General features: G+C 42.9%; 1 protein-coding gene across 4 annotated transcripts in view; it reads right to left on the bottom strand.

Moving 5' to 3' along the window:
* CCDC187 (coiled-coil domain containing 187) overlaps window positions 1–24281 on the bottom strand; it is a 289883-nt gene that overhangs the window by 22919 nt on the left and 242683 nt on the right. For all 4 annotated transcript variants that reach the window (XM_069241620.1, XM_069241621.1, XM_069241622.1 and 1 more), the window contains 3 exons: window positions 21486–21583; window positions 14570–14658; window positions 3292–6152 (listed from right to left, as the gene is read on the bottom strand). In XM_069241620.1, coding sequence (XP_069097721.1) covers window positions 3292–6152; window positions 14570–14658; window positions 21486–21583 — 3048 coding nt within the window. The remainder of the gene's footprint in view (window positions 1–3291; window positions 6153–14569; window positions 14659–21485; window positions 21584–24281) is intronic.

Genomic DNA, 24281 nt, shown 5'->3' with positions numbered 1-24281 from the left:
CCACAAATGGTAAGCAATTGCAGAAGATGCTAGAAATACAAAGGAAACACAAAGATATTCAGGACAAGATTTTTCAAACTGGAAACAAGGAAACACAGAGGATACCAATAACCTCTTTAAAATGTGGTTAAAGCAAATAAAAATCTAGAATATTTTCTTATTCAACATTTAGATACATAGTAAGAACTTTTATTGGTGATATTACGGATTTTAGGGAAATTCACTTGCATCCATTTTAGAAATGTATAGATAATTTTAATAGGGTAGCTGTCAGGGAGATAGCTATCCAATCGGAATTGTATAATTTGAGGAACTGGCTACAAAATGCAACCAGAAATGCCTGGTAGCGGGGAAGCATCCCGAACAACGACTCCTGAACAAGGAAGTCGTGGAAAACGAAAGCAGAACAACACTTTCGTTTTCCACGACTTCCTTGTTCTGGGCCTTAACCAGGCATGTGCTGAACCACGTACATGCATGGTTAAGGCACAGAAGAAGGGAGTCGGATGAGGAGGATGACGCCATCAAGGAGGAGGTAAGTTGGGCTGGGACTAGGGCTGTTTTAAGGGTAGGGGGTCGGGGTATTTTTAGTTTTAGGGGGTGGGGGTCGGGGTGGTTTAGGGGCAGGGATGGGGAGTCGGGAATTTTTAGTTTTAGGGGTGGGGCGGGGTGGGGAGTTGGGGTAGTTTTAGTTTTTGGGAGTGGGGTGGGGGCTCGGGGTGATTATGGTTTAGGGGCAGGGGTCAGGGTTTAGGTTTTAGGGGTGGGGGGTTGGTGTGCTTTAGGTTTTAGGGGAGGGGGGTTGGGGTGGTTTTAGGGGCGGGGTGAGGGGTTTCGGTAATTTTGGGGGTAAGGGGTTGGAGTGGTTGTGGGGGTGGAGGGGTCGCGGTAATTTTTAGGGGTGGGGGGCCCAGGGGGACGCATGCTGGAACCATGCATGCCGTACACTAATGCCTTTACCAGGAATACCTTTACAACGAAAAATCGTTGTTAAGGCATTCGTGGTAAATGCATTAGTGGTAACAACGAGGTCATTGTCCCGACCTCGTTGTTCAGGCATGCGTGGTTCCAGCATGCGTTGCTCCGACGTATAACCCTTGTAGAGGGTTCTAGAATAGGTCTTACCACAAGACCCACTTGAACCTGTTTCCCTGAAAATACAAGTGAGATGTAAACAGTGGATATTTGAAATTGGACCTTGAAAGCCCAGTTTGGTGGCATAAAAGCTATTTCGTGTACAGTGGAAAACAAGCCTGCTGCACATTACAGGTTTTGACGAGGATAAATCCTTCATAAGTGACAAGAGTCTACATCTGTCGGACAAGCTCATGCTTTTTCTACAACGATGATGCAAGGCTAACAATATATTAACTCTGCATCACCTTGTCAGCCTCTAGCCACTTTGAAGTAAAGAATCTACAAATGAACAAGGCCACCTACACCACTACCTAAAATTACTTTGACACTGATCCTTCAGACACTCTTAAAGTTGATTATCCTTGGTTGGGATGTGAGCTTCTGGTCAGAAAAGGAAGTCATCAATTAAACATACATTTTAGCATTAAGCCTCTTTAAGCACTTTTACAAAGAAGCCTCATTGATGAACAGAGAACATTCCTAAAACATAGGCGACAAAAGATTGGAAGACTGCATTTAAGAACCTGAGGATGTGAATAAATGGACTCTCTGGGGATTAAATGCCATATCAAGTCAGGGAGGAGATAATCAGACTGAGATCCAAATCTGGACCAGTAATACTCGTACTGAAGAGAAATTCTGAACTAAAATGGGAACATAATGTAAGCATTCCTTGGTAACTCATTTTCTGGAACACATCAGCAATTAGAGAGTGAACAGATATACACATGTATATTTGCCTTTGTTTATTGGGCCATATATATTCAAGAAACACAGTGCATAAGTGTAAGAAATCAGATTATTGTCTGAGGCAGATGGAAATCCCACTCAGGCAACAACACAAATCCTTGTCAGGCTGAACCTCAAAAGTCACTAAATTAACCTGTGCTCAACCCTCTGGTAGCTTGCCACAAATAAGTCAGGCTTAACCTAGAGGCAAAGTGCAAAGTATTTAGCAGCACACAAACAGTGATAAAGTGAAAGCACACAACAAGACAAATCCCAAACAAATATACAAAACGATACCAGAATGACGCCAATCCAACAAGTGGAACCATAGATATTCAGTTTTAAAGCTATAGCAGATATAGTGCTAAAAGCACAAAGCACCACTGACGGTCATCTGGTCAACACTTCTTATGCTCAATACAATAGCTTTTCAGGAAATGCACAACTTCTATGAAGCAGAACTGCACGACTTTGACAGTTAACATGGCTTTTGGGAATCCCTCTTTCTGTAATATTTCCTCCCAAAAAAATGATTACACCTTGGAATATATGTCTCTCACGTATGACCACTTAGGTTACTGTAAGAATAAAGCAGGTGAAAAAATAAAGAATACCAAAATGAATAGCAAAGATTATAATCAATAAATGGGGAAGAAAGAGTGTTGAATAACGAGCCAAAGAAGAACCTTCCTAACAAGAAGGCACACAAAATGGTATTATGTTTGGGGGAAAAACCTACTAATGAGATAATCATGTGTAGCATATTCGTGTTAGAGACAACTAGATTTAAGAAAAGAGTGACAACTTTAATGGGTAGCCGAAGAGGTATCTGTCTCACAAATTACATCACCTTCATCGTGTAACAAGGACCGGGCCGGCCAAACACACATGCGCACTAGGCTCTCTCCAACCCGGCACTGTGTTGCTGGGCTGGAGACAGCAGGCAGAGACTTCCACTCTGCTTCAGAGCACCCAGCCAGGGTGCTCTGTCAATTCCTAACGCTGCTTTCATGCTTCCAGCAGCATGAAAGCAGAGTTAGGATTGGCCGCAGGGCAGGATGAGAGCCAGTGCCTCCAACTTCTGACAGCCAGAGGAGCGGATCGGAACGTCACAGTGAGAAAGGTACTTTATTTTGTTTTTTTTGTCGTTTCCCCCTCCCCCACACCCCTGCCACACACCGCCCCGCTCCGCACCTTTCCCTCCCACGAGCCGTGACTGTGAGGAAAATTTACAGAATTGACTAAGGTGCAGTGCCCAATTGATCACAGATATGTATGGATGTAGAGGACCTTTGCATGGTACAAATAAAATGCATGAAGATGAAGTTAGACATAAAGAGTCTGTGCTGCACAACTGAATGATCTGCAGCTACACATCTGTTTCTTGTTTACATTCAGTATTATATTGCAGTATCTTGTACTTACTGGCAAAGAGGCCTTAGAAGATCCCAATACACCATCATCATTCCCTCCTTGTTTTCTTTTAATTTTCTTGTATTCCTTTACAGCATCATCTATAAATTTAGCAACAATGCTTTCTTCTATGTGCGCAGCTGATTTTGGCCTTACAAATTCATAAGTTTCATTAGGATTTGTAAAAGTGCCAGCATCCCACACCAATGAATTAAGAGATGCTGCTTCTGATTGTGGGCTGTGAACATTTGCTTCCTGGATAAACACTTTTGTGCTGTTCAGAGTCAAGGCTGGCTCCAAAGGAACTCCTTCAATGGCACATTTATGTTTGAGTTGAGATATTTCAGATAAAACATTGAATGCATCACATAGGAGTTCCCTGAGAATCTGAGTGCTGAGTTCATCAGCAAGCTTCTCTTTCCTGCCTGCTAACACATTCAAACACACTTGGTTATTTGTCATTTTACCCAAGCCTTTTTCGTAATTCATCTGCAGAGTGGCATCTTTTGAAACCTGTTCTGCTGTTCCATTGTCCTGACGATCAAATGATTCATGCACAGATGATATCAACCCTGAGAACTCCAAAGCTGAAGCCTCATTAGTAGAATGTGTGGCATCCTGGCAAAGCGATGTGTTGTTTGTAATTCCTGTTGCCATGGACTTTTGTGATCTGAACATCTTTTCGTTGGATGATGAAGTGTCTTCAGCTCCCTGCTCACTCTCCTTTGTTTTGTCTGCACTAAACATGGCCCACGAATAGTCCATCTTGTTACTGCTCCCTGGTGCTGGTCCATCAAAAAAGGAATCTTCATCCTCACTGTCTGCAAAACTTTTATCTTCGTCCCCCAAAAGGCGTGAGATTTGATGAGGTTGAACAAAAACACCACAGCCTTTCATACACTCAAAGTATTTGACACCTTCATATGTCCCATCATGGTCTCCATCTGGTTTATCAAGGCACACACCAGCCCACAGCCCTTCATCAAAATGTAGCATCCCTTTAAACTTCAAGGTGCCGGGCTGTGTATGTTTCACAAGCACGCGGTCACCAATTTCAAAGGATGACAGCATATCACCATCATCTTGCTCTGTAGATAATATTAGGAATGGCTTCTTCTTGGTACGTGACATTCTGTGGCTTGGGTTTTTTTGGCTTCGGAAACCAGAGTCTCTTGAGTAAGTGGTGGGAGATTGTAAAGAAGAGGAAACACCTTCCTCCCCCTGCCTAGTTGAGTTTTCATTCTTTTGTGAAACATACTCTTGTTTAAAAGGATTGCTTTCAGAATTCTCATCTTCGAACTGAGTAATTTGAGAGCTCACCATAAGTTTTGAGGGCACATTATCTCCTGGCTCCTTTGGAAATGAGAATAGAGGTTTCCTCAACCCTTCATTATCCAAAGTAGTGCATTCATCTTTAATTAGTGTTACGTCTTCTGGAGGAGAGGGAAAGTCCTCATGGCTCAGATCGTCATTTTCTTCTGAAATTTCATCCGGAAAAGACGGCAGGTCATCGCTGGGGCCTGATACATCCTTCTTTGTGGAAGGAAACTCTGAGCTTCCGTAGGAAAGCACTTCATCCAAGGGGGACAATATTTCTGACAATGTATCTGCATCAATAGGAAGAAGTACTTCATCAGTGATAAAAGTTATGTCTTCTTTACTCTGCTGTGGTAGGTTTTTAAGATGAGGAAACAAATCTTCTGAAGACTTGTGAGGCACTGGCTTATTCTCCCTCTCAGTTGATGCTTGGTGTAATGTAGGATGGTATTTTTCAGATTTCAGGGTCTTGGTTTGAGGGTTTTCAATGGCTGATGAAGCTCTTTCAACTTGAGACATCTCTATTTCTGCAACAGCCACTTCAATGGCCTTGCCGGAATCCGGCTTATTAATTAAATATTCCCAATCAGTAGATTTGTCATCTGATAAGGACAGGTCTTCAGGGTCTGATGCAATTGGAGCCATTTTTGACTCTGGGGTTTTAGGTTGAGGGGTGATTGTATGTTCAGGTCTTTTGAAGTCTGGCTCTAAAGATCTGATAACCTTATCCAAAATATGGCTTCTACTTTCAATCGTGGCTTGATTGTCAGATGATAAAACTTTATCTTCACAATTATATTCACCTTTGTCAATTAGAGGTGTAGATGCTTGCCGTTCTAAATTCTCAAACGTTTCTGAAAAGTCACTGCTATAAAGCAAGGAACCCGCTGGGGAAGCCACATTTTCGACATAGTCATCTTTTAAGTAGGGTGAATGCTCCTCTCCTTGAGAGCACCTCTTGAAATCTTCTGAGGACTTGGAACACTGTCCCTCTATCATTCCATCTTTCAGCGGCTCATGTGGTTGATTAATGTTGTCTAATGAGACATCCAAATAAAGTTTGGGAGGAGGTGTGTTTCTATATGAAGGATCTTGAACTTTAGGAATTTCCTTCACAGCTAATGAGGTTCTATCTTTGCATTTATGGGATGTTGTTGTTGCAGATTTGTTAGGAGGCAATAATTCATTTTCTGATTTAATCTGTGTTTTTGATAATTGTTCACATGATTTCTGTTCATTGTTAAACACCTCCGAATCACTGATGTCTGTATCCTCTGCATTATCCAGCCCTGAGAGTGAAGCAGAGCTCCCAGAAATATCAATGCGAATGGCTGACACTTTTTGAAATTCAGACAAAGACGGACAGAATATCATATTTTCTGATTTAGAAGACAAACTATTTGAGATGCTGTCTGATGAGGAACAAGGTTCTGAAGGAACTGTCAGAGAAGACCCAGGGCATTCATTGTCATTTGTAATCAAATGCATAATCGCCTTCTCACTGTCTGAAAACTTTGCATCATCCTTTTCAAATCCATCTGTGACCACCACCACATCTGGAAAAGAAAGAATTTCTCATGAGTATTCATGTTTTTGACTTGGTTGTGTAGAGTGATAAACAAGACTGATGGTAACAATTCATGGAAGCAATTACTTGTTTGAAGTTTAAATATCCTTAAATCATAACATCTCACCACAGGATCACGATCTCAAGCAAACGCGGAAAGTTCTAGAGAACTTTGGAACTCATTATGACATTGGCGGTACCACCACGGGACCACCAATGCCGCGGGGAGGACACCACCACCATGCTGCTTGCATCTCCCCACTTTTGTATTACAATGTTTCCACAGTGCTAACGGGTGGGAACGTTGTAATACGATGTTGCCATGGCATTGGTCTCAGCTCCCTCAAGGTATCTGTAGCCAATACCGTAGCACCACAGCACCCTCAGAATGCGCACCGTCTGCAAAGCAGACAGTGATCATTCCGACGGTGCTGGGCAGTGGGGCCCATGCACAGGCTTTCCACCAGCCTTTCCATGGCAGGGTGACCACAATGGAAAGGCTGGTGGAAAGCTGACTTGTAATCAGAGTGGCGGGGCTGAGTTTAACGCCGCCATGGCTGAGCCCAACTCAGACGGCCGTCTACCTGTCGGGAACCATGTTCCTGGGGGTGACAACGGTCTTTAGGAGGTCCCGCCTGCCAAGGTTGTAATGTGGAGGTGGTCCCATCACCACCACCACTGTGGCGGTCTGAAGACAGCCACACCTGTAATGAGGCCCTTTCTTTTTAACGAATTACCCACATGAAAATACATGTTTTTTGCCTAATTTCAATATCAAAACATATTTGTATAAAGATTTTAAACTTTTTATAACATTTTGTAATGACTAGTGCTGCCGGCCATTTTGTGAATAGCCTTTAATTAATTGAATGAGGGATGTCTATGGGTATAGTCTGGCGATTCTTTATAGCAGCAAACGGGTACAATAAAAAGTTGCATTTTATTTTATTTCAACATGTTTTTCAACTTGCAACCCTATTGACCCCTTAAAGCAGGCACGGAAACAATGAGACAAAAAGCAACATATTTTATATATTTTGTGTTTAAAGGGTGCATACTATTTGTAACTTTAATGAGATTAGAGTCAAAACACATTTTGTTGTGATGACTGTAACTGAAACTCTGAACCCAAGACAAACGACAATTTTGCATCGAGCAGATGTAACTTTTGAAGAAATACATGTGGTTTTGAATCCAGAATCACAGCACGCCTTTATGACATCAAAGTAATTGTGGCGAGTTTGTAATTAAGCGAACCAATGAGAGGGTAATACATCAGTCCCAGGGGCCCTATTAAAACATACTAACTCAGTAGAGGCCAACGAGGAGACTGGTCCCTACTTGGAGTGAGACATGAACCTGAGAAATCTCATCTTGGACAGATTAGACAGAAGTCTGAGGCCGGTGGACAAAATGGGAAGGTTCCCATTCCAGAACAACAAGAGAGTGGCTCAAATGGCTGCTGTGACAAAGGCGTTCTCTGTCTGTAAAGTGAAAAAGAGGGGCTTTTGCCCAACTGTGCTATGGAAACTTCTGTTATATTTTGGTCATATTTACAAAGTACATCGCAAACCAAATGACCTTTGGCATCCCTTCAGAATACAAATTTGGAATGGTAAGTATTAATGTTTTGCAAGCAAAATCTGGTTGCAAAACATTAATGCTTTACCAATTTCGCACATTTAGTGATAAGTCATTTGCAAATGGGGTTTTCTCATGGGAATCCTTCCTCTTTGAGAATTTTGAAAAAATAAAAATGTTAGTTACAATGTTCAGTTTTTTTCAAACATCCCTTTTTCCTTTAAGGGAAACAAGTTGCATTTTTTATTTAAAAAATGATTTACTTAAAAGAAATCACAAACATAGTGGTCTGCTGACCTCAACAGTCCTCCATCGCTGTGATGAAAGCAATTCACAGCGAGTTGCAATTTTCTGCTCAAAGCTTCAATACACTATATAGTAGGAGGAAGGAACTGACCCAGTGTCAACACTATCTGCTGGTCATGTGCTATCGGCATGTCAATCAGAGTGGACTTCTAAACAATATGTATAATGGTTAATGCACAAGGTCACATAAAAAATGGTACAAGGTTTTCAGTACTAAGGCAGAAGTGCATTTGTATCCCCTTCAGGAGATATTTATTTCTAGCTCTCAGCTTCCATGCAGCTCCCTTTGTTGCCCTCTGCTGATGGTGTTTAAAGGCATTACCTCGCCTCATGAATGCATCAGCCCAGCATCCCATAGGCCTAGAATTATATGTTCTAAACACAGTACACAGGCTTTCAACTGCAACCAAGTCTTCTTCTGTGGGGTGACTCTATACGGCAGTGCACATAGAGACAAACAGGGACATAGTGGCCCTAAACCTCTTTTGATTCTGCTTTATACAATTCAAGTATCCATAGCAAGCCTATATGACAGCCCTCCATATGTGGACAGTGGGCCTCACTGAATCCCCAGCATTCCACAGGTGTAGAAATCCTAAGGGGGTTTCTTCCATGTTGTATGGAAGTGCCCACTGATACGGGTCTATGCCATCCTTGATGTCCTTTCGGCTGTGGTGGGCACAGCCATTGACGCTCACCAAAGGATTGTTTTGCTTGATATCCTAGATGATGTAGCAGGGCCTAGGGGGGCTAGAACACTGGTGGGTCTAGTTATGTTAATTGCCAAAAGGGACATAGACCGCAACTGGACCTCTCGTGCGGCCCCCTCGGTTGAGGCTTGGACTCGAAGTATGGACTGGTGCAGCAAGCTGGAGGAAATTATCTACGAGGTCAAGGGATGTCCCAGTAAATATGACAACATATGGAGAAAATGATGGGACTACCACAGACCGGCTGTTTAGATGAAACCCGGGGAGCTACTCGGACCGTTTGGAGGAACACCACGCTGAAGCAGCTCTGGGAAAGTGGGACGACGGAGGAGCAAAATGAACAAGTATCCATACTAAGCAAAGCAAACATTTTGTCGTTAACATGGAAAATGGTAACTAAATGTTACTATAATTAGTTGTAGGTGTTTTTCCAGAGGTCTTCTCTGCACAGAGGGCTCGATTTAGTCAAAAGTCAAAACCTGGTCCTATAGGTTTCCTCCCTCATTAGGAATATATTTCCGACCTTTTGGCAATTCAAAACCATACCCCAGAGTGGTCCTGAAGTCCACAACAGTCATAAACTTCTAAACATATTCTTACTCATCAATATCTACTTGTTTAGAATTTCCATCAGAGGGACAATCTGCCTAATAAAGTAGGGATGAAATAAGTATTGCAAATTTGTTATTATTTTTTATTTTCTTGAGAACGGAAATGTGTTTCTCTGTGGAGAAACCCCTTCTTCTCTGTCCCCAAAGACATTGGGTCTGTTCCTCATCCTTACCCAATCTCGAAACAGAGCTAATCCAACATTTTTAGGAGGAACATTACACTACAATTGTTTTCATGGTCGAATGACCATGCGCAATGTTTGGAAAACCCACAAACTGTCCTCTTTGTGGATATGCCATATATTTCGTGTGCCCACCCATTACCAAACCTGGTCACACACGCCCACATGGAGTTCGGACACTTCACCCATAACATGTTCAAGAGTTGATTCCTTGCTGTGTACCTTAGGTAACCCGGCCTCTTCCTAATGGCAAAGGAAGGGGTGCCTAAGCACTTGTGTTTTTATCCCCCCCAAGACTTTTACTGCCATGCACCCCCTGAATGCTATACTTTCAAGGGACCCCACTCACAAACTTTTTTTTGTACGCAAGCTAGCCTAAAATGAGCAAAAAATGAATTCCACATTCTCATTCACATAATCATGAACTGTGGAAATTTACTAAAAAGTTGATTTTTTAACAATCGAAAAGTGCCAGTGTGGGTCAGGGAAAATATCATGCTGGGGACAGTCAGAGGTAGGTGAACACCCATTAATTCATAACTTTGTGTGTATCACATACCTCTCGCAGATTGTGTTTTACCCCGGAAGTACATACACATTCACTCGTCCCCAAGACAGGAGTATGTTCCTTTGCAGGGGTGATAAAAGGGAATGCGTCCACCTCATCTTTAATGGCAGGGCACGTAAAGGGGTTTCTCCACAAGAGAGTAAAGCTTTTCAGCGAGAGAAACGCAGGAGAATTGACCTATTTCGCAATTCCAGGTGTGTTACTCTATCAACATGAATTTAAGTTTGTCCTTTTGGGTTTTCCTGTACTTCTTTGCAGAAATCTGGGAGTAGACTCGTGAAATGTACTTGCAGAACAGTGTGACTCAGGCACTTTGTGTCTGGGTGAACTGTAGCTGTGGATGTAATACTCTTGAAACAAAGTACATTAGGGCCACCTCGACTGTCTGAAATGGGAACGGGCAGTACATGCGACGTTTGGTTGTCTTGGAAAGGCCCAGAGACGAGCTATCCCTAGCCCTGTTGACATTCCTGGCTCTGTTACCACTTCACACAAGAGAGTGTGCCTGTTCAAACATTGCCTGTCGGTGATCTAGGCGTGTAAACTGAAAGAGTAAATATCACAGTGCCTTTGGGGCTTTAAAAAAAAACAGAATATGATTAGTCATTGAGAATGCCAATTCAGACTCTTTGAAAGCAGAAATGCCATTGCTTCCGTGTTTTGATAATTAAAATGCTCCCAGCACTATTCTGACTCTTCACAAACCAGCAGTTTTCCACCAGTGAGGTCCACTGATGTCCTTGCCACGCAGAGATAACTGGGTAGGTTGAGCAAAGGCTGCAGCCAATCCCGTGTAACCTGCAGTTCATGGACATGAAGCACCGAAATTCGCGAGGGCCTTGAGGAAAGGGGGTTGCTCCACAGCAATTACATACTTTGTCAATGTCGGGGGAAAATAAAAGTAGCAAATGGACTTTTATTAAGCATTTCCACTGGCACATATGCACATCTGTACACTTTATGCATGTGTAAGGGTCATTATGGAGAAAACTCCTGGAAAAGCTCACCAGTTACAGCTGTCCATGACTACTCACAATTATTTGTGAATTCCAAAAATGAATGCAGCGACCCCCAAACAGAGTAAAATCCTAACAGTTTAGATTTACACCTTTTTTGTGACTTGGGCCCCAAACAGGGAGTTTCAGGTATAGTCCTGTGTTACATTTGTGAATTTGGGCCTGATTTAGAGTTTCGTGGGTGGGGTTACGCCGTCATAAACATGGCGTAGATCGCGCCCGCGTAACACGATTCCATGATATCCAATGGAAACTGTAATACAGCGGACGGGATATCTGTCACATTTGTGATGGAATAACCGAACCACCAAAGTCTAAGTCAGGCCCTTTGTTGGTTTTCACAAACCTTTTGTTCTCACACGCATGTTAACTTGAAATCTAGATCAGTCATAGAATTCCAGAAGTACACCTGGAAACCCCAACCTTCTGCCACTTCCAAACTAAAAGAAAGTCATTTGCTCTCTGCCTTTTCCCATTTTTCCAGCAAAGGACACTTGTTTGATGCTGCACCACATTAGGCATGCTGTGCAGCATGGCTAGAACTCAGTGGCAGAAGCCAATGGGTCCAAAAGCGAATAGGTCAGTAAATTCAAAAAATGAAATTTGAGTAGTGTCAAAGCATTTTTTGTGAGGTGAAAGGGCCAGCATTAACTTGATGTTGTGCCCTCCAATAAATAAATAAATAAACATATATTTAAAAGGAACAACTGAATTTTCTCTTATCGGCCTCAGTCATTTACAAATGGGGGCATGTGATGGCCATTTATCAAAAGCAAAATGTTTGTATTTCTGCTTTATGAATCTTCAATTTTTTAGCGAATTGTGTTACTTTGTGAATATGTTACCTTGCATCTATAAACGCCCCACCGCCTCTCACTTAACACTCTGTCCTCCAAATTGAAAGTGTTTTTGCTGTTTCCCTCCTTTTTCCCATCACTGTCTTCCACCCACTCGCAGCGAGAGCATGTGCAACTAATACAAACTCAACTACATTTTACTTCGGGCGCATATTCACCTTAAAGCAACCAGAGCCAGAATAGTTGCACTTCATAAGGAAGAAAGCAAATTAAGGTAAACGAATATCTGAAGAAACTATACAATCGCAATGGCACCGGTGCACTCTCCATAGGCTTCACAAATACAAACAGCCATTTGCAATAGCCAGGACTGCTCTGCAGTTCATCATCGTCATTCAGAATGCTGATGCACTCACTGGAAACCTTTGCAAGTTGCAAGGGACATACAAGGTGGTAGGTTGCAATCCCCACGCCGTACAACGCACACTGCAATGTATCGATGCTTTGCAACCTCTCATATGATCTCAAAGCAGTTTTTGACCGGAAGCTGTCTGCTGTGGCAGGCTTTCCTGTGCAATCGGGTGTTGCTCCAGCAACGCAAAATGTTTCTGCCTATATGACCCATGACCCTTTATGGGACAACAGTTTCAATGGTTGTGCACTGCAAAAAGGTGAACAGATACTAATGTCTGCCATCTGTTGCAAGCCTCCATGCCTCAACAGAAAGCATGTGCAAGTAGCTGACTGCTGCCTCATTTTTTTTTTTTTTTGTTAAATATATTTTTATTAACATTTTGTTTTTACACAGTTTCACATTTGTTCATTTTACATGCATTTTTTGCTTATATTATTATATTCTTCTTTTTTCCCATTGTTTGCACTTTTTATTATCATTGATCTTAATGTTTTTTATTCAATAAATTGTGCACATTTACTTGTTAAAGCATATTTCCTTTCTACAATTCGCTGCTCTGTGTAATCAACAATCAAACAACAAACTTGGACCCCTTCTTCCTTATAACTTGGGAGAATAGAAGAAAGAGGTGAGGGGGAAGGGGAACACCAGGTATGCGATGTTCAGGTTTCTGTTAACAATCGTATTGAGTTAATTGGAGGTAGGGAAAGGAAGAAGGGGAGAAAAAAGAAACCAAAGGACTCCAAACGGTCAACTTTACGGCTTTGTGAAAATGGCTTTTGTGGTTGCTAGCTTGAAGGTGCTATTGAGTGCCCATTTTTGGGTGAGGGAAGATGGCTATCCAGGGCGCACCGGCGCACAGTGGGGGTGGCGGGTCGTTCACGTTCTGACTGCTGCCTCATGAATATTAATGAGGCAGGCGATCTGTGTCTAAGGTGCAGAACAAAGGCCTCTAGTTGTTGCTGCCCTATGCAAATTTACATCATCACTGCTATATGGCTAGGTAGTGCACCAGAATCAAGGTCGTATTTTATTCTTTTACAGAATGCCGGGGAGAGTATATGGGATAACGGCCAGAGTTGCCAACTTTGGAGCTGGGGAACCAGGTGTGAGTCTCAGCGTCGGCTCAGCATCCTGAGGTTCTGGGCAAATCACTTAGGGCCAGAAGTATTAGGCAATTTTGCATTCGCAAATGGTGCAAATCGCAAAATTCTAACATTTGCGAATGCAAAAATGCCTTTCAAGATGTATCAAAGGCATTCGCTGCGCAATTTTAAGAAATCGCAAAAATAGTGATTCCTTAAAATTGCGACCCCATTTAGAGAATCTCAAATTTGAGCTTCGATAAATAGGAAATCGCAAATAGGGAATTCCTATTTGCGATTTCCAAAGCACATGTATCAAGCATTTCCTAAATGTGAATTGAGCATTTAGGAATATATTATCACCAAATCCAAGTTGATGGTATGCATGTGCAATTTTTAAAAATGCATTTTAAATGCATTTTTAAAAATGACATGTAGCGCACACATGCCCTTGGGGCATGTGTGTGCTCCACATTGCCGCAAATATTTTTTTGGGGTGCATTAGAGGTGGCCTTAGGCCCCCAGCACCCTGGGGTTTGCATTACCTAATTTGCAAATTCCTAACTGGAATTCGCAAATTGGGAAATGCAAAACCCTTCACACCTATGGGCCTACAGGTTCATAGGGATGAATGGAGTCCCATTCCCTAATTGCGATTAGGTAATAGCGTTTGTGAATTTTAAGAAATTGCTATTACTGATTAGCAAATTTCATACATCCCATTTTGCATTTCTTAAATAGCAATTTCTTAAAATTCGCTATTTAAGACAGGCAAACCGGGAACTTGATACATCTGGCCCCAAATCTCCCCGTGCCTACAAAAACATGAATCCTTGTGTAACGTAACTGGTGCTCAGGTAAAGCACTCCAATACCTTCGGGTCGAGTTCACGCTATATAAAACTGCAAAACTAAACAAAACAAAAATCTAGGAGCCTAGAGATGAAGGTCATTGGGTGCCATACAAAACTTAATACAGACAACAAAAAACAGCTTTATAAGTCTTCAGAAAAGATATGGTGCCTGCATCTCCATGCTAGCAGCGCTTTGATATTACAAGGCCAGTATCGGAATACTGTTGGTGCGTAATCATTACAAATGTTCCAGAGTTTTGACGGATTAAAGTAAATGTCTACCTTGAAGAGGAGCAGGTTCATGTTTTGTGATTTCCTTTACATCTCCACGGTGGAGCTCAGATTCTTTGTTGACATGCTCTTCAGTATCCCTGCAAATATAGATGGAATGCAGAATTAGTGGACAAAGCAGGTAACAGAACATGAACAGATTCCTTCTTGAGAATTCTATTAAAACTTTGGTCTAACAGTACAAAACACCACTGATTGTCTAACCCATTCTGAAGAGTAAAATAGATTTAACCAACAGTGGTATGTGCAGCAAAAATGTATCTTGTGCCTTCGATATGTTCAAATGCTTGCAATATTCTGATTTTATCCATCATTATGGAAATATGTTTTATTCCAAGATTGAAAACATTCCCACCACAACTTTAAACCATACGCATGGCTCAGCAAGTGCAATTAATAATAATTACAGGAATAACAGAAAAACTATTCTTTATTATTTCTGAACCAGAACAACATAAAATTCCTGAAGTCCAGTTAGAAATCAAAGATCAGAGTGAAGAGCTGTTACAGTGTGATGAGTCACAGCAAGAAGAAGTAATCTCTGATGAAAACCATGAAAAGTTGCAATTAAAATCAAAGTTGCAAGTTCACCCAAAAGAAAGGAGTTCACAGTGAACAGAGCAGACAAAGTTGTTCAATGTTCCGGTTCAAGTTTAAAACAACATTTGTTGGAGAAAAAAAGAGATAAAGACTAATGCTAAACAGAGAATAGCTGAAGAATATATTCCACAAAAGAAATTGCAAATGGAAACACTGTGAACCAGCAGGGAAACCTTAGAGATAGATTCCAGGACTAGTGGTTGTGGTAGTGTTTTAGAGATGAATAGTTTTAGTAAATGATTTTTAAGATACTTTAATAGAGCTACTAAAATAAAATGAATATAATTGAAAATAATGTAAATGTGATGTGCAGACGTAGGTTTATTAATGTAGTTTAGTTGTGCCACATTTTCATACATTTGCCATATTAGGCAGTATGAATGCTGGTTGATGCTGCTCATTTCACTCCCCCCCTTCCCCTCCCATCCTCTTCCCCTGCGATGTCTTCTCTCCCCACAGGCTCCGCAGAACAAGAGACAAGCTGATATCAAAGTGTATTTTTCAAATGTGCATGTATTGTGAATTAACTGTCTAGTGTTTGTTAACAATCTGAAACAATTCAACGTGTTTCCGCTCTTCCATTGTACTGTTGCTGGTCCTAGCACTTTTCTGGTGTATAAGTTATTGTTTTAAAAATGTTGCATTTATCCGTACCTTCCATGATGAAATGTTGCTAAAGCTGCTCATTGTTTTCTTAGAAAATGGGATAGTGCGGGGGCATGGCTGAGGCAAGGACCTGAGATGGCATGCCTCACCTGATCTCAAAAGTTGGACCTCCAGTTGATGCCCGGTACCACCATCTAATCTACCTTGTGGGGACGGAGGGTGGCCGAGATCGCGCCGGAGTGGAGCTCAAATCCGATGCTGCGATGGGCATGGCGGAGATCTCGCTGATGAGTGTGCAACTGCAGCGCATCCAAGATGGCCACTCGCAGGGCCACGGAAGATCTCGCAACAGGTGGCTGGGCTTGAGCATTTTCGCCCGGCCTCCCTTCCAAATCTAGGCCGGGGCAGAGAGGCCTATCCTGCACACTACTCCACTGGGTTGGAGCATTCGACACTCCTGCTCTACTGTGGCACTAGCACGGTCATATGCGGAGCCCAGGGGACAGCACTCCACTCCCTGGGGGGTCCACATGGCCCCTTCCTCCCATTTGAACATTGCAAGCACTTTCTACTTGTGGTGTCACCAACTCCAGTCCTCGGCCAGCGGAACCTCTGAGGGAGCGAGCCCCAGAGGGTATAATCCCGAGGGGCATTAAAGACATGCTAAAACAGTGCAAAGAGCACTAAACCTGGTGGCTCAGCGGAGACTGTTTAAGAAGAGCCACTGGGAAACAAGGCTTTCATGGGTGATCTCTCCTCGCCCGCATCAAAAGGGCACATATAGGCCCTCCTACAGGAAATGAGGGATGTCATCGCAGTCATACGTGCGAACTTCACGAAAGCCCTCCCTGAGCTTGATCAATCAGTGCAGGGAGTTAAGACCCACCTGGATCTGGTGGAGGTGACAGTGGCACGGCAAGATCAGGAACAGGACGATTTAGCCAAGAGGGTCTCAGCACTAGAAACCCAACAGCAAACTTCGACTGACACACTAGAGGATTATGAAAATCGCACTGCTAAACTTTGACGTTAAAATAATTACTTCTATCTTAGTCTTCCACCTGCACTCGGTTTGGCCATTACTGCTGTCTAGTTGTCGGTCTGGTTTCGTACGGGACAGACAGGCTAGGGACAATGTGCGATTAGCAGTAAATGTTGTGGATGTGGCAGAATGCACCAACACCACGACCATCCTTCTCTCTCTGGACTTAGACAAATCCTTTGATTCGGTGGGCTGGCAGGTTCTTCTGGCGGTCCCCTAATGAGTGAGATAGGTTCACAAATGTCACCCTAGGTGTTAGCCGATTACATAGCCAAAAACTATTGGAAACAAATTAATGTATCCTTTCAGCTTGGATTCCCTTTCACAGGGGCACTAGACAAGGGTGCCTCAGTCCCCACTTATATTAGCACTTACACTAGAGCCCATAATTCTCCGTTCAGAATCTATCCCAAAGATCCGAGGGATCGAGGTGGATGGCAAACATTACAAACTAGCTCTCTTCACTGATGATATCTTGTTCTTTCTGACATGCCATGCCACATTCCTCCCTCTTTTGCTAGATGAGCTGAAACAAATTGAAGTTGCCTCTGGCTTTTGTGTTAACTATGCGAAGGCCGCAGTCATGGGGGTGCCAGGTCCCATCAATACTCCCTGGCATCTTCTTTCCGCTTCTGACTTGATATGTCACACCACTTCCCTATGCTTGTTGGGAATCTTCCTCACAGGTTCCTTCTGCACAGTCTATGACAGTAACATACCAGCTTCAGTGGATACCTAGAGAGACCATTCTTGTTACGTTGATTTGTATAGTGTACTAATCACCCAAGAGGGTATCCAGGTGCTTGGACAAAGTGTGTAGGTGTGTGGTACGGAAGTGTTTATATCAATAGCCAGGTCTTCAGCTTCTTGCAGAACTCAAGAGGTAACGAAGAGGCTCTGAGGTGTTGAGGGAGGTCGTACCATGTCTTGGGTGCTTCTTCAAACCCAAAGACATCTGCTCCAATTCGCATGGCGCAACTCTACACCCAGAGACCCAAAGCTACTCTTTACAAGCAAATGGCTGATGGTCTGTTGGAGTTTCCTAATATAGAATATTATGTCCATGCTTCTCAACTTTAGTTGGCTTTGGACTGGCACCACCCTCCCTACACTAAAGCTTGGGTGCTTTTCGAACAAGAATGCACCACCATTCCCTTAACATTTCCCAGCCCTGCAAGCACTACTGTACGCCACTGCCACCCTCCTAAAATATTGGAATAGAATCAACCACCACAGACGGCCACCACATATCCCTCCCCACTTTGCCCTATCAGACGGAATCCTGAATTCCCACCGGGTACGATGGATACACATTTTGAGGACTGGAGAGGGGGAGCAACCCCAGCTACTAGGAGATCTCCATCATGATGGGGCCTACACAGGCACACATACAGACAGCTCTTTCAACTGACCGCAGCAGAAGAATTCCACTGTAACCAACTCCTCCACTGGGTGAACACACAAACAGTGAAGGACAAGGGTAGCTGGGCTTCCTCACTCCTCTTTACATGGTCCTTTGTAGCCTTTCACAACCGCAAAAAACAACCCCACCAGTCGAGATGGATGGATTTAGTGACTCTGCTGCTGGTGCTTTTGTTGGGTGCGGCTGGGGAGAACTTGGTCTCTCCTTACACCGCTTCCAGGGGAAGGCTATTTACTTTCCTTTACTTAGCAGCATGGCTAACAATAGCCCACACCTGGAAGAATCCTCTCCCTCCGAGTTTTGCATTAAGGTGTACCAAGATGTGGCATTTTTACACCATGGAATGCTTGACTGCGATAATTAATGACAGGATGTATACGTTTGAAAAGATATGGTTACTATTTAAAACCTACACTAAGTTTAGACAGGACTCGAATGGATCCGGCAACCACAATGCTGGACATCCTACAATGAGTTCGACTATGAGGACTCTCTTCGTCAGATAGTGCGTCTGAGGGGGCTGTCAATAATCTTTTGTAAATTGTGTTTGACTTTATGCTAATGCAAAATCGAGGCTTTTTGCTATATGACTTTTAAGCCTATATTGTGAGATTCTGTATTAGGCCCATGCACCAAAACCTTTACTCTCTTAAATATGGGATAGTCCTAATGTGTAATGTTATTACATGGATTCCTCCGATTGAATGGAAACGGTATATGGGATCACACCATGCTGAAACTGTGTTTTTAATCATTGTATTTGCAGAATTTGGGTATAAGAACCCCGTGATTCTGGGGATGAGCCACAGATTTTTCTGCACATCTATTATCCGGTGATACTGTCTGTTCCTCTTATGATTTTTGCTGTTCATTTGGACTTGAAATGGTTTTGATTTCTTGACTATGTACTCTGTATCTGAGCCTCCACGGCATATATTTTGAATTTGTTTGTACTGCTTAATTGAAATCTTGTAATAAAACCCTTTAACTTTTCCCCTGATATGGAACTTTTGAATGGAACTAGTTACTTATTTTGGTTAGCTTTTCTGTGCATTTTGTCCTGCTAATCTTGGTGTTAGTTTACTGATACTGTCAATTTCAGCCTGTACCAAACACCAGGTTTCGGCCTGTACTCTTCAGAATGCAAATTGTAAACTATACAATCACCACTTGGTTATGTTTTCTTATTTTATTTTTAGAATACCGATTATACCAGAGTCCTCCTGTGATCTTGGTATGGAGGGCTTCCTGTGGGGCTTTGATATCTTCAGTGATTTAGTTGAACATGAAAACAACCACCTGCATTTAAACTAGTGTACAGAAAGACTACATCTAGCTTGTGGCCTGCTATAGCTGTAGGACTTTCATCAGAAGGCTGAAGCCATGCGTTTCCATATACTTTTATTTTGAAGCATGTACACCTAAGGTACACCTAAAGGTTTAGCCCACAGCACTGGGACATTTTTGGGCTAATATTTCTGGACAGAGACATGTTGAGGTCCTTGTCCAGAAAGGAGCTGTTCACACTTAGTGGGCAAGGCATCACTGATGCTATGAAGGAAATTATTGGGTTGGGTGGGCAATGATAGGTCAAAAACCTGCATGCTTTCCACTGTGATATCTTGATGTATAGCAGCTTTTCTGCATCAAAATATTCTAAATATAATTTACAAAAATATGACAATAAAACTAATAGATAATCTGTACCCAATGGAGCAATATTGAGTAAACTATATATCGGCCACAATATTTATGTAAGACAATGTTTTTTGTTACCAACATTTGTCGTAGTTGGACTTTTGCTCTGGGGGCGAGACTGCAGGTTTAAGGATGACAGTACTTATGTTTGTAGGTGACTATGCCTATCCTACAACAAGTCCCAACTGTAGTCCCAACCCTTCTGGCTCACTAGCAGCACCTCACCAAAACCCAAACAGTTAAAGGTGATTTGTGGCAGCCTTTATGCATGGACTCAGAAGTATAACATCTCAGGGAGTGTCGTGGTTAAACGGAGATTACCCCTTTCTCACAGATACATCATGTCTCAATCAAACACAGGCAATGTCGAAGATGCAGTAAGGATTTAATAGTTTTTATTTAACACAACTGCAATCTGCGATAAGTTATATGGGCTGCAATGATTAGGATAACGAACAGTGCAAGGAACAGAATGGTAAAGACAAGAGTCATTATTATAAAGACCCCCACCATCTTGCAATAATATAGAAAGACATGAAGTGTGTAATATGTCCTAATACCCTATAATGATAGGCCTAACCTTCTACCTAAAGGAGAGCTTGGTATGTTAAACCTAATCTGCCAATGCCATGTCCCTGAAAGGAGCCCCCCACCCTCATTACCTTGGAATGAGGTCTCTAGCTCAGACTCCGTAGGGACGCGAAGTCCATTTCAGCGTCAAGGCGACGTGCAGCATCGATAGCAGCACTGGTATCTGGTCAGAATCCCTCTGATTATCTGTCTCAAGTGTGATGTATCTATACAGATCTACTTGGACCCCTGACGTAGATTGTTCCCAAACAATAGATAATACCGCATGCTTGGGACGGTAATTAATATAAACAATTCCTTCGAAAGGGTGAAGAGGGAAAGCACCTAATGTGAACACCTACAGGTTGTTTGTCTTTGTCGCTTGATTTGACGCCTTAGCGCGGTGGCACTGATAACATAAAGCTAAACAAAATGGCCTAACTATAAACAAGGCAGCCATCTTAGAAGAATTAGTTAAATAAATGGGCTAAGACAGAGAAAGCTAAGTAGGTTAAAAGTCACTAGGTGACGGGGCCCGAGTCTGCAAGCCAAAGGCTAAGCTAACTCCTGTTTTCCCATTAAAACAAACTAGCATTCACTACACATTCTGATATACAACCAAGTACATGGTTGTCGAATGAGTATAACTGAGAGTAATCGAGCAGAGGGATGATCCAGGAGACGATATGCTCACACATGCCTTTTTATGTCTATGTTTAATGCAGTTCAAGTGTTTGTTAAATTAGATCAATGCGTCATTTACACATTGATTGTCCCCTGTGAATATTGTTTAACTCTGGAGTGCACAGCTGCAATTAGTTATCTCACCAATGTGACAACCACAACTACAGAGTTCTCAAAGTATTCTCACCAACTAAAAATAATATCCAATCACATTGTGAGCCTTATATATTCTGAATATTTCCCTAGGTAAATGTTTCATACTACACAGTACACTGACTGCATACCTCTCAGAGCTTTGTGAGGTGTTTTCTTTTGCATCCAGTTGAACAGATGTATTCAGAAGAGGATTTAAAGTACTTTCTTTTTCATAGACATCATTAGCCTGCAAAAACATCAATTAACAGTTTAATAACTTATTTGCACATTATCAACTTGAGCAGTACAGTAACAAATTCAATGCAGATGATATCAATATTTACAGAATAAATCACTCCACATATAGTCAACTGTATATTGTAAACAATTTTCTAGGATGGAATGCTAACTTTAGAATAATCACTGTGTAGGTGACTGGACAAAGCAAAATCCTACCAGTATAATAATGTAAACTAACACCAGTCCTTAAATATATTTAGAATTTACTTTTTGTGTGCTTTCTAAATGTACTGTCATTTTTCTTGGCAATACTTAATTATGTAGATTGTTTTATAAACCTTTTTATTTTGGATCTACTTGATAGAGAATATCTAGTAAGATTTTTTAAGAACAGCAAACCTATATATAAGTGATATTCTATAGCTTCTGAAAAAAAAGTGAACTGCCTGAAGCTAATCATATTTAAAAATTGCAAAAGACACAAACCAGATCCCAGTAGGCAACAGAGTACAGTGTTAGTTACCACGCACATTCCAGAATCCAACAGACAGAAACATAAAAAGTGTTCAAAAACTAAAGACAGAATTCCTTAGTGTAGGAAGCTGGCTCTATATATACCATATCAAAATGAGGTATAGTGTGCACAGAATCCAGGGGTACCCCAGAGGTAATACTAGATAATACTAATGCTCTATTTGTGGAAGCAGTTAGGCTTATCAGAGGGTAGTGTTAAGCATTTGTTGTACACACACAAGCAATAGAGGAAACACACACTCAATGACTTAACTCCAGACCAATAGGATTTTTTTTATGGAAAAATATTCTTTCTTAATTTATTCTAGAACCACAAGATTCATTTAGCAGGTAAGTACATAAAATGTAAGGTACTTTGCATAGTAATACTTAGAACTTTGAATGGAATCAACAATGTATACAGTTTTCTTTAAAATTGCAAAAAGCTATTTTGAAAGTAGACAGTGCAATTGTCAACAGTTCCCGGGGGAGGTAAGTAAAGTACAGTGTTTGAAGTAAGTAACAAACTTACAGGTTCAGTCTCTGGGGCATAGGTAGCCCACTGTTGGGGGTTCAAGATAACCCAAACACCCAGCACCAGCAACATAGGGCTGGTTAGGTGCAGAGGTCAAATAGGGGTCAAAATAACATGGGCGCCTAAGGAGACAGGGGGTACTCCGGTTCCGATCTGCTTGCAGGTAAGTACCCGCGTTGTCAGAGGGCAAATCAGGGGGGTTTAGAGGAGCACTGGGGGGTCCCAAGTAGGCACCAAACACGCACCCTCAGTGGCACGGGGGCGGCCGGGTGCAGGGTGCAAACAGGGTGTTGTGTTCCCAATGGAACTCAATGGGTAGACCCGGGGGTCACTTAGGCACTGCAGGCAGGGCACAGGGGGGCTTCTTGGGCAAGCCACCCACTGGACAGGGAGAGGGCAGCCTGCTGGGCACTGCTCCACCAGTGGTCAGTTTCTCTCAAGTCTGGGGGATGCGGGTGCAGTGCTTCTCTAGGCGTCAGATATCTTCGTCGCGGTCAGGGGGGTCCTCGGGATGCCCTCTGCAGGCGTCGTCGTGGCGGGGTGGAGAGGTCAGCCCAGGGTGGACACTTGGTCTGAATCGCCTGGGGGTCCTCTCTAGCTGGTTGGTTCCTCTGGACACAGGCCAGGGGCATCAGGTGCAGAGTAGTTTTGGACTCACGCTTCTGGAGTGAGGTGGGAGTCCCTTTATAGATGGTTGCTTTTTCTTCTTGTTGGACAGGTCCGCTGTCCACGGGAGTTTCTTGGTCCACGGTGATGCAGGCAGTCCCCTGGAGGTTTTTCAGGGGTCGCTGGTCCTGTAGTACGCATTGCTTCTTCGCCTGCAGCTTTTTGAAGCAGGAGACGAGCCGGTAGGGCTGGGGCCGAGTCAGTTGTTGTCTCCTTTTCTTCTCTGCAGGGTAGTCAGCTCAGCAGTCCTTCTTCTCCTCTTGAGTTCATCAGGAATCTGCCGAGCTGGGTTCAGGGTCACCCCTAAATACAAAATTTAAGGGTGTGTTAGGGTCAGGGGGCAGTAGCCAATGGCTACTGTCCCTGAGGGTGGCTACACCCTCCCTGTGTCCACTCCCTTTGGGGAGGGTGCACATCCTTATCCCTATTGGTCCTAATCCTCCCACGCAAGATGGAGGATTTCTCCAGGAGGGGTCACTTCAGCTCTGGACACCTTAGGGGTGGTCCTGGCTGAAAGGGTGACTCCTCCTTGTTTTTCCTCATTATCCCTCTGGACTTGCCGCCAAAAAGTGGTGGCTTGTCCGGGGAGCGGGCATCTCCACTAGCTGAAGTGCCCTGGGGCACTGTAACACGAGGGCTGAGCCTTTGAGACTCACCACCAGGTGCTACAGTTCCTGTAGGGGGAGGTGTGAAGCACCTCCACCCATGACAGGCTTTGTTTCTGACCACAGAGTGCACAAAGGCACTCACCCCATGTGGTCAGAATCCCGTCTGAAAGTGGCAGGCTGGCACGGACCAGTCAGTCTCACACTAGCAGTTTGGCTAACACATAGGGGGCATCTCTAAGATGCCCTCTGTGTGCATTTTTCAATAAATCCCACACTGGCATCAGTGTGGGTTTATTGTGCTGAGAAGTTTGATACCAAACTTCCCAGTATTCAGTGTAGCCAATATGGTGCTGTGGAGTTCGTAATGACAAACTCCCAGACCA

The sequence above is a fragment of the Pleurodeles waltl genome, chromosome 6 (assembly GCF_031143425.1).
Source record: "Pleurodeles waltl isolate 20211129_DDA chromosome 6, aPleWal1.hap1.20221129, whole genome shotgun sequence".
In the NCBI taxonomy this organism is placed as follows: Eukaryota; Metazoa; Chordata; class Amphibia; order Caudata; family Salamandridae; genus Pleurodeles; species Pleurodeles waltl.
This window is presented reverse-complemented; position numbering and strand designations above follow the sequence as displayed.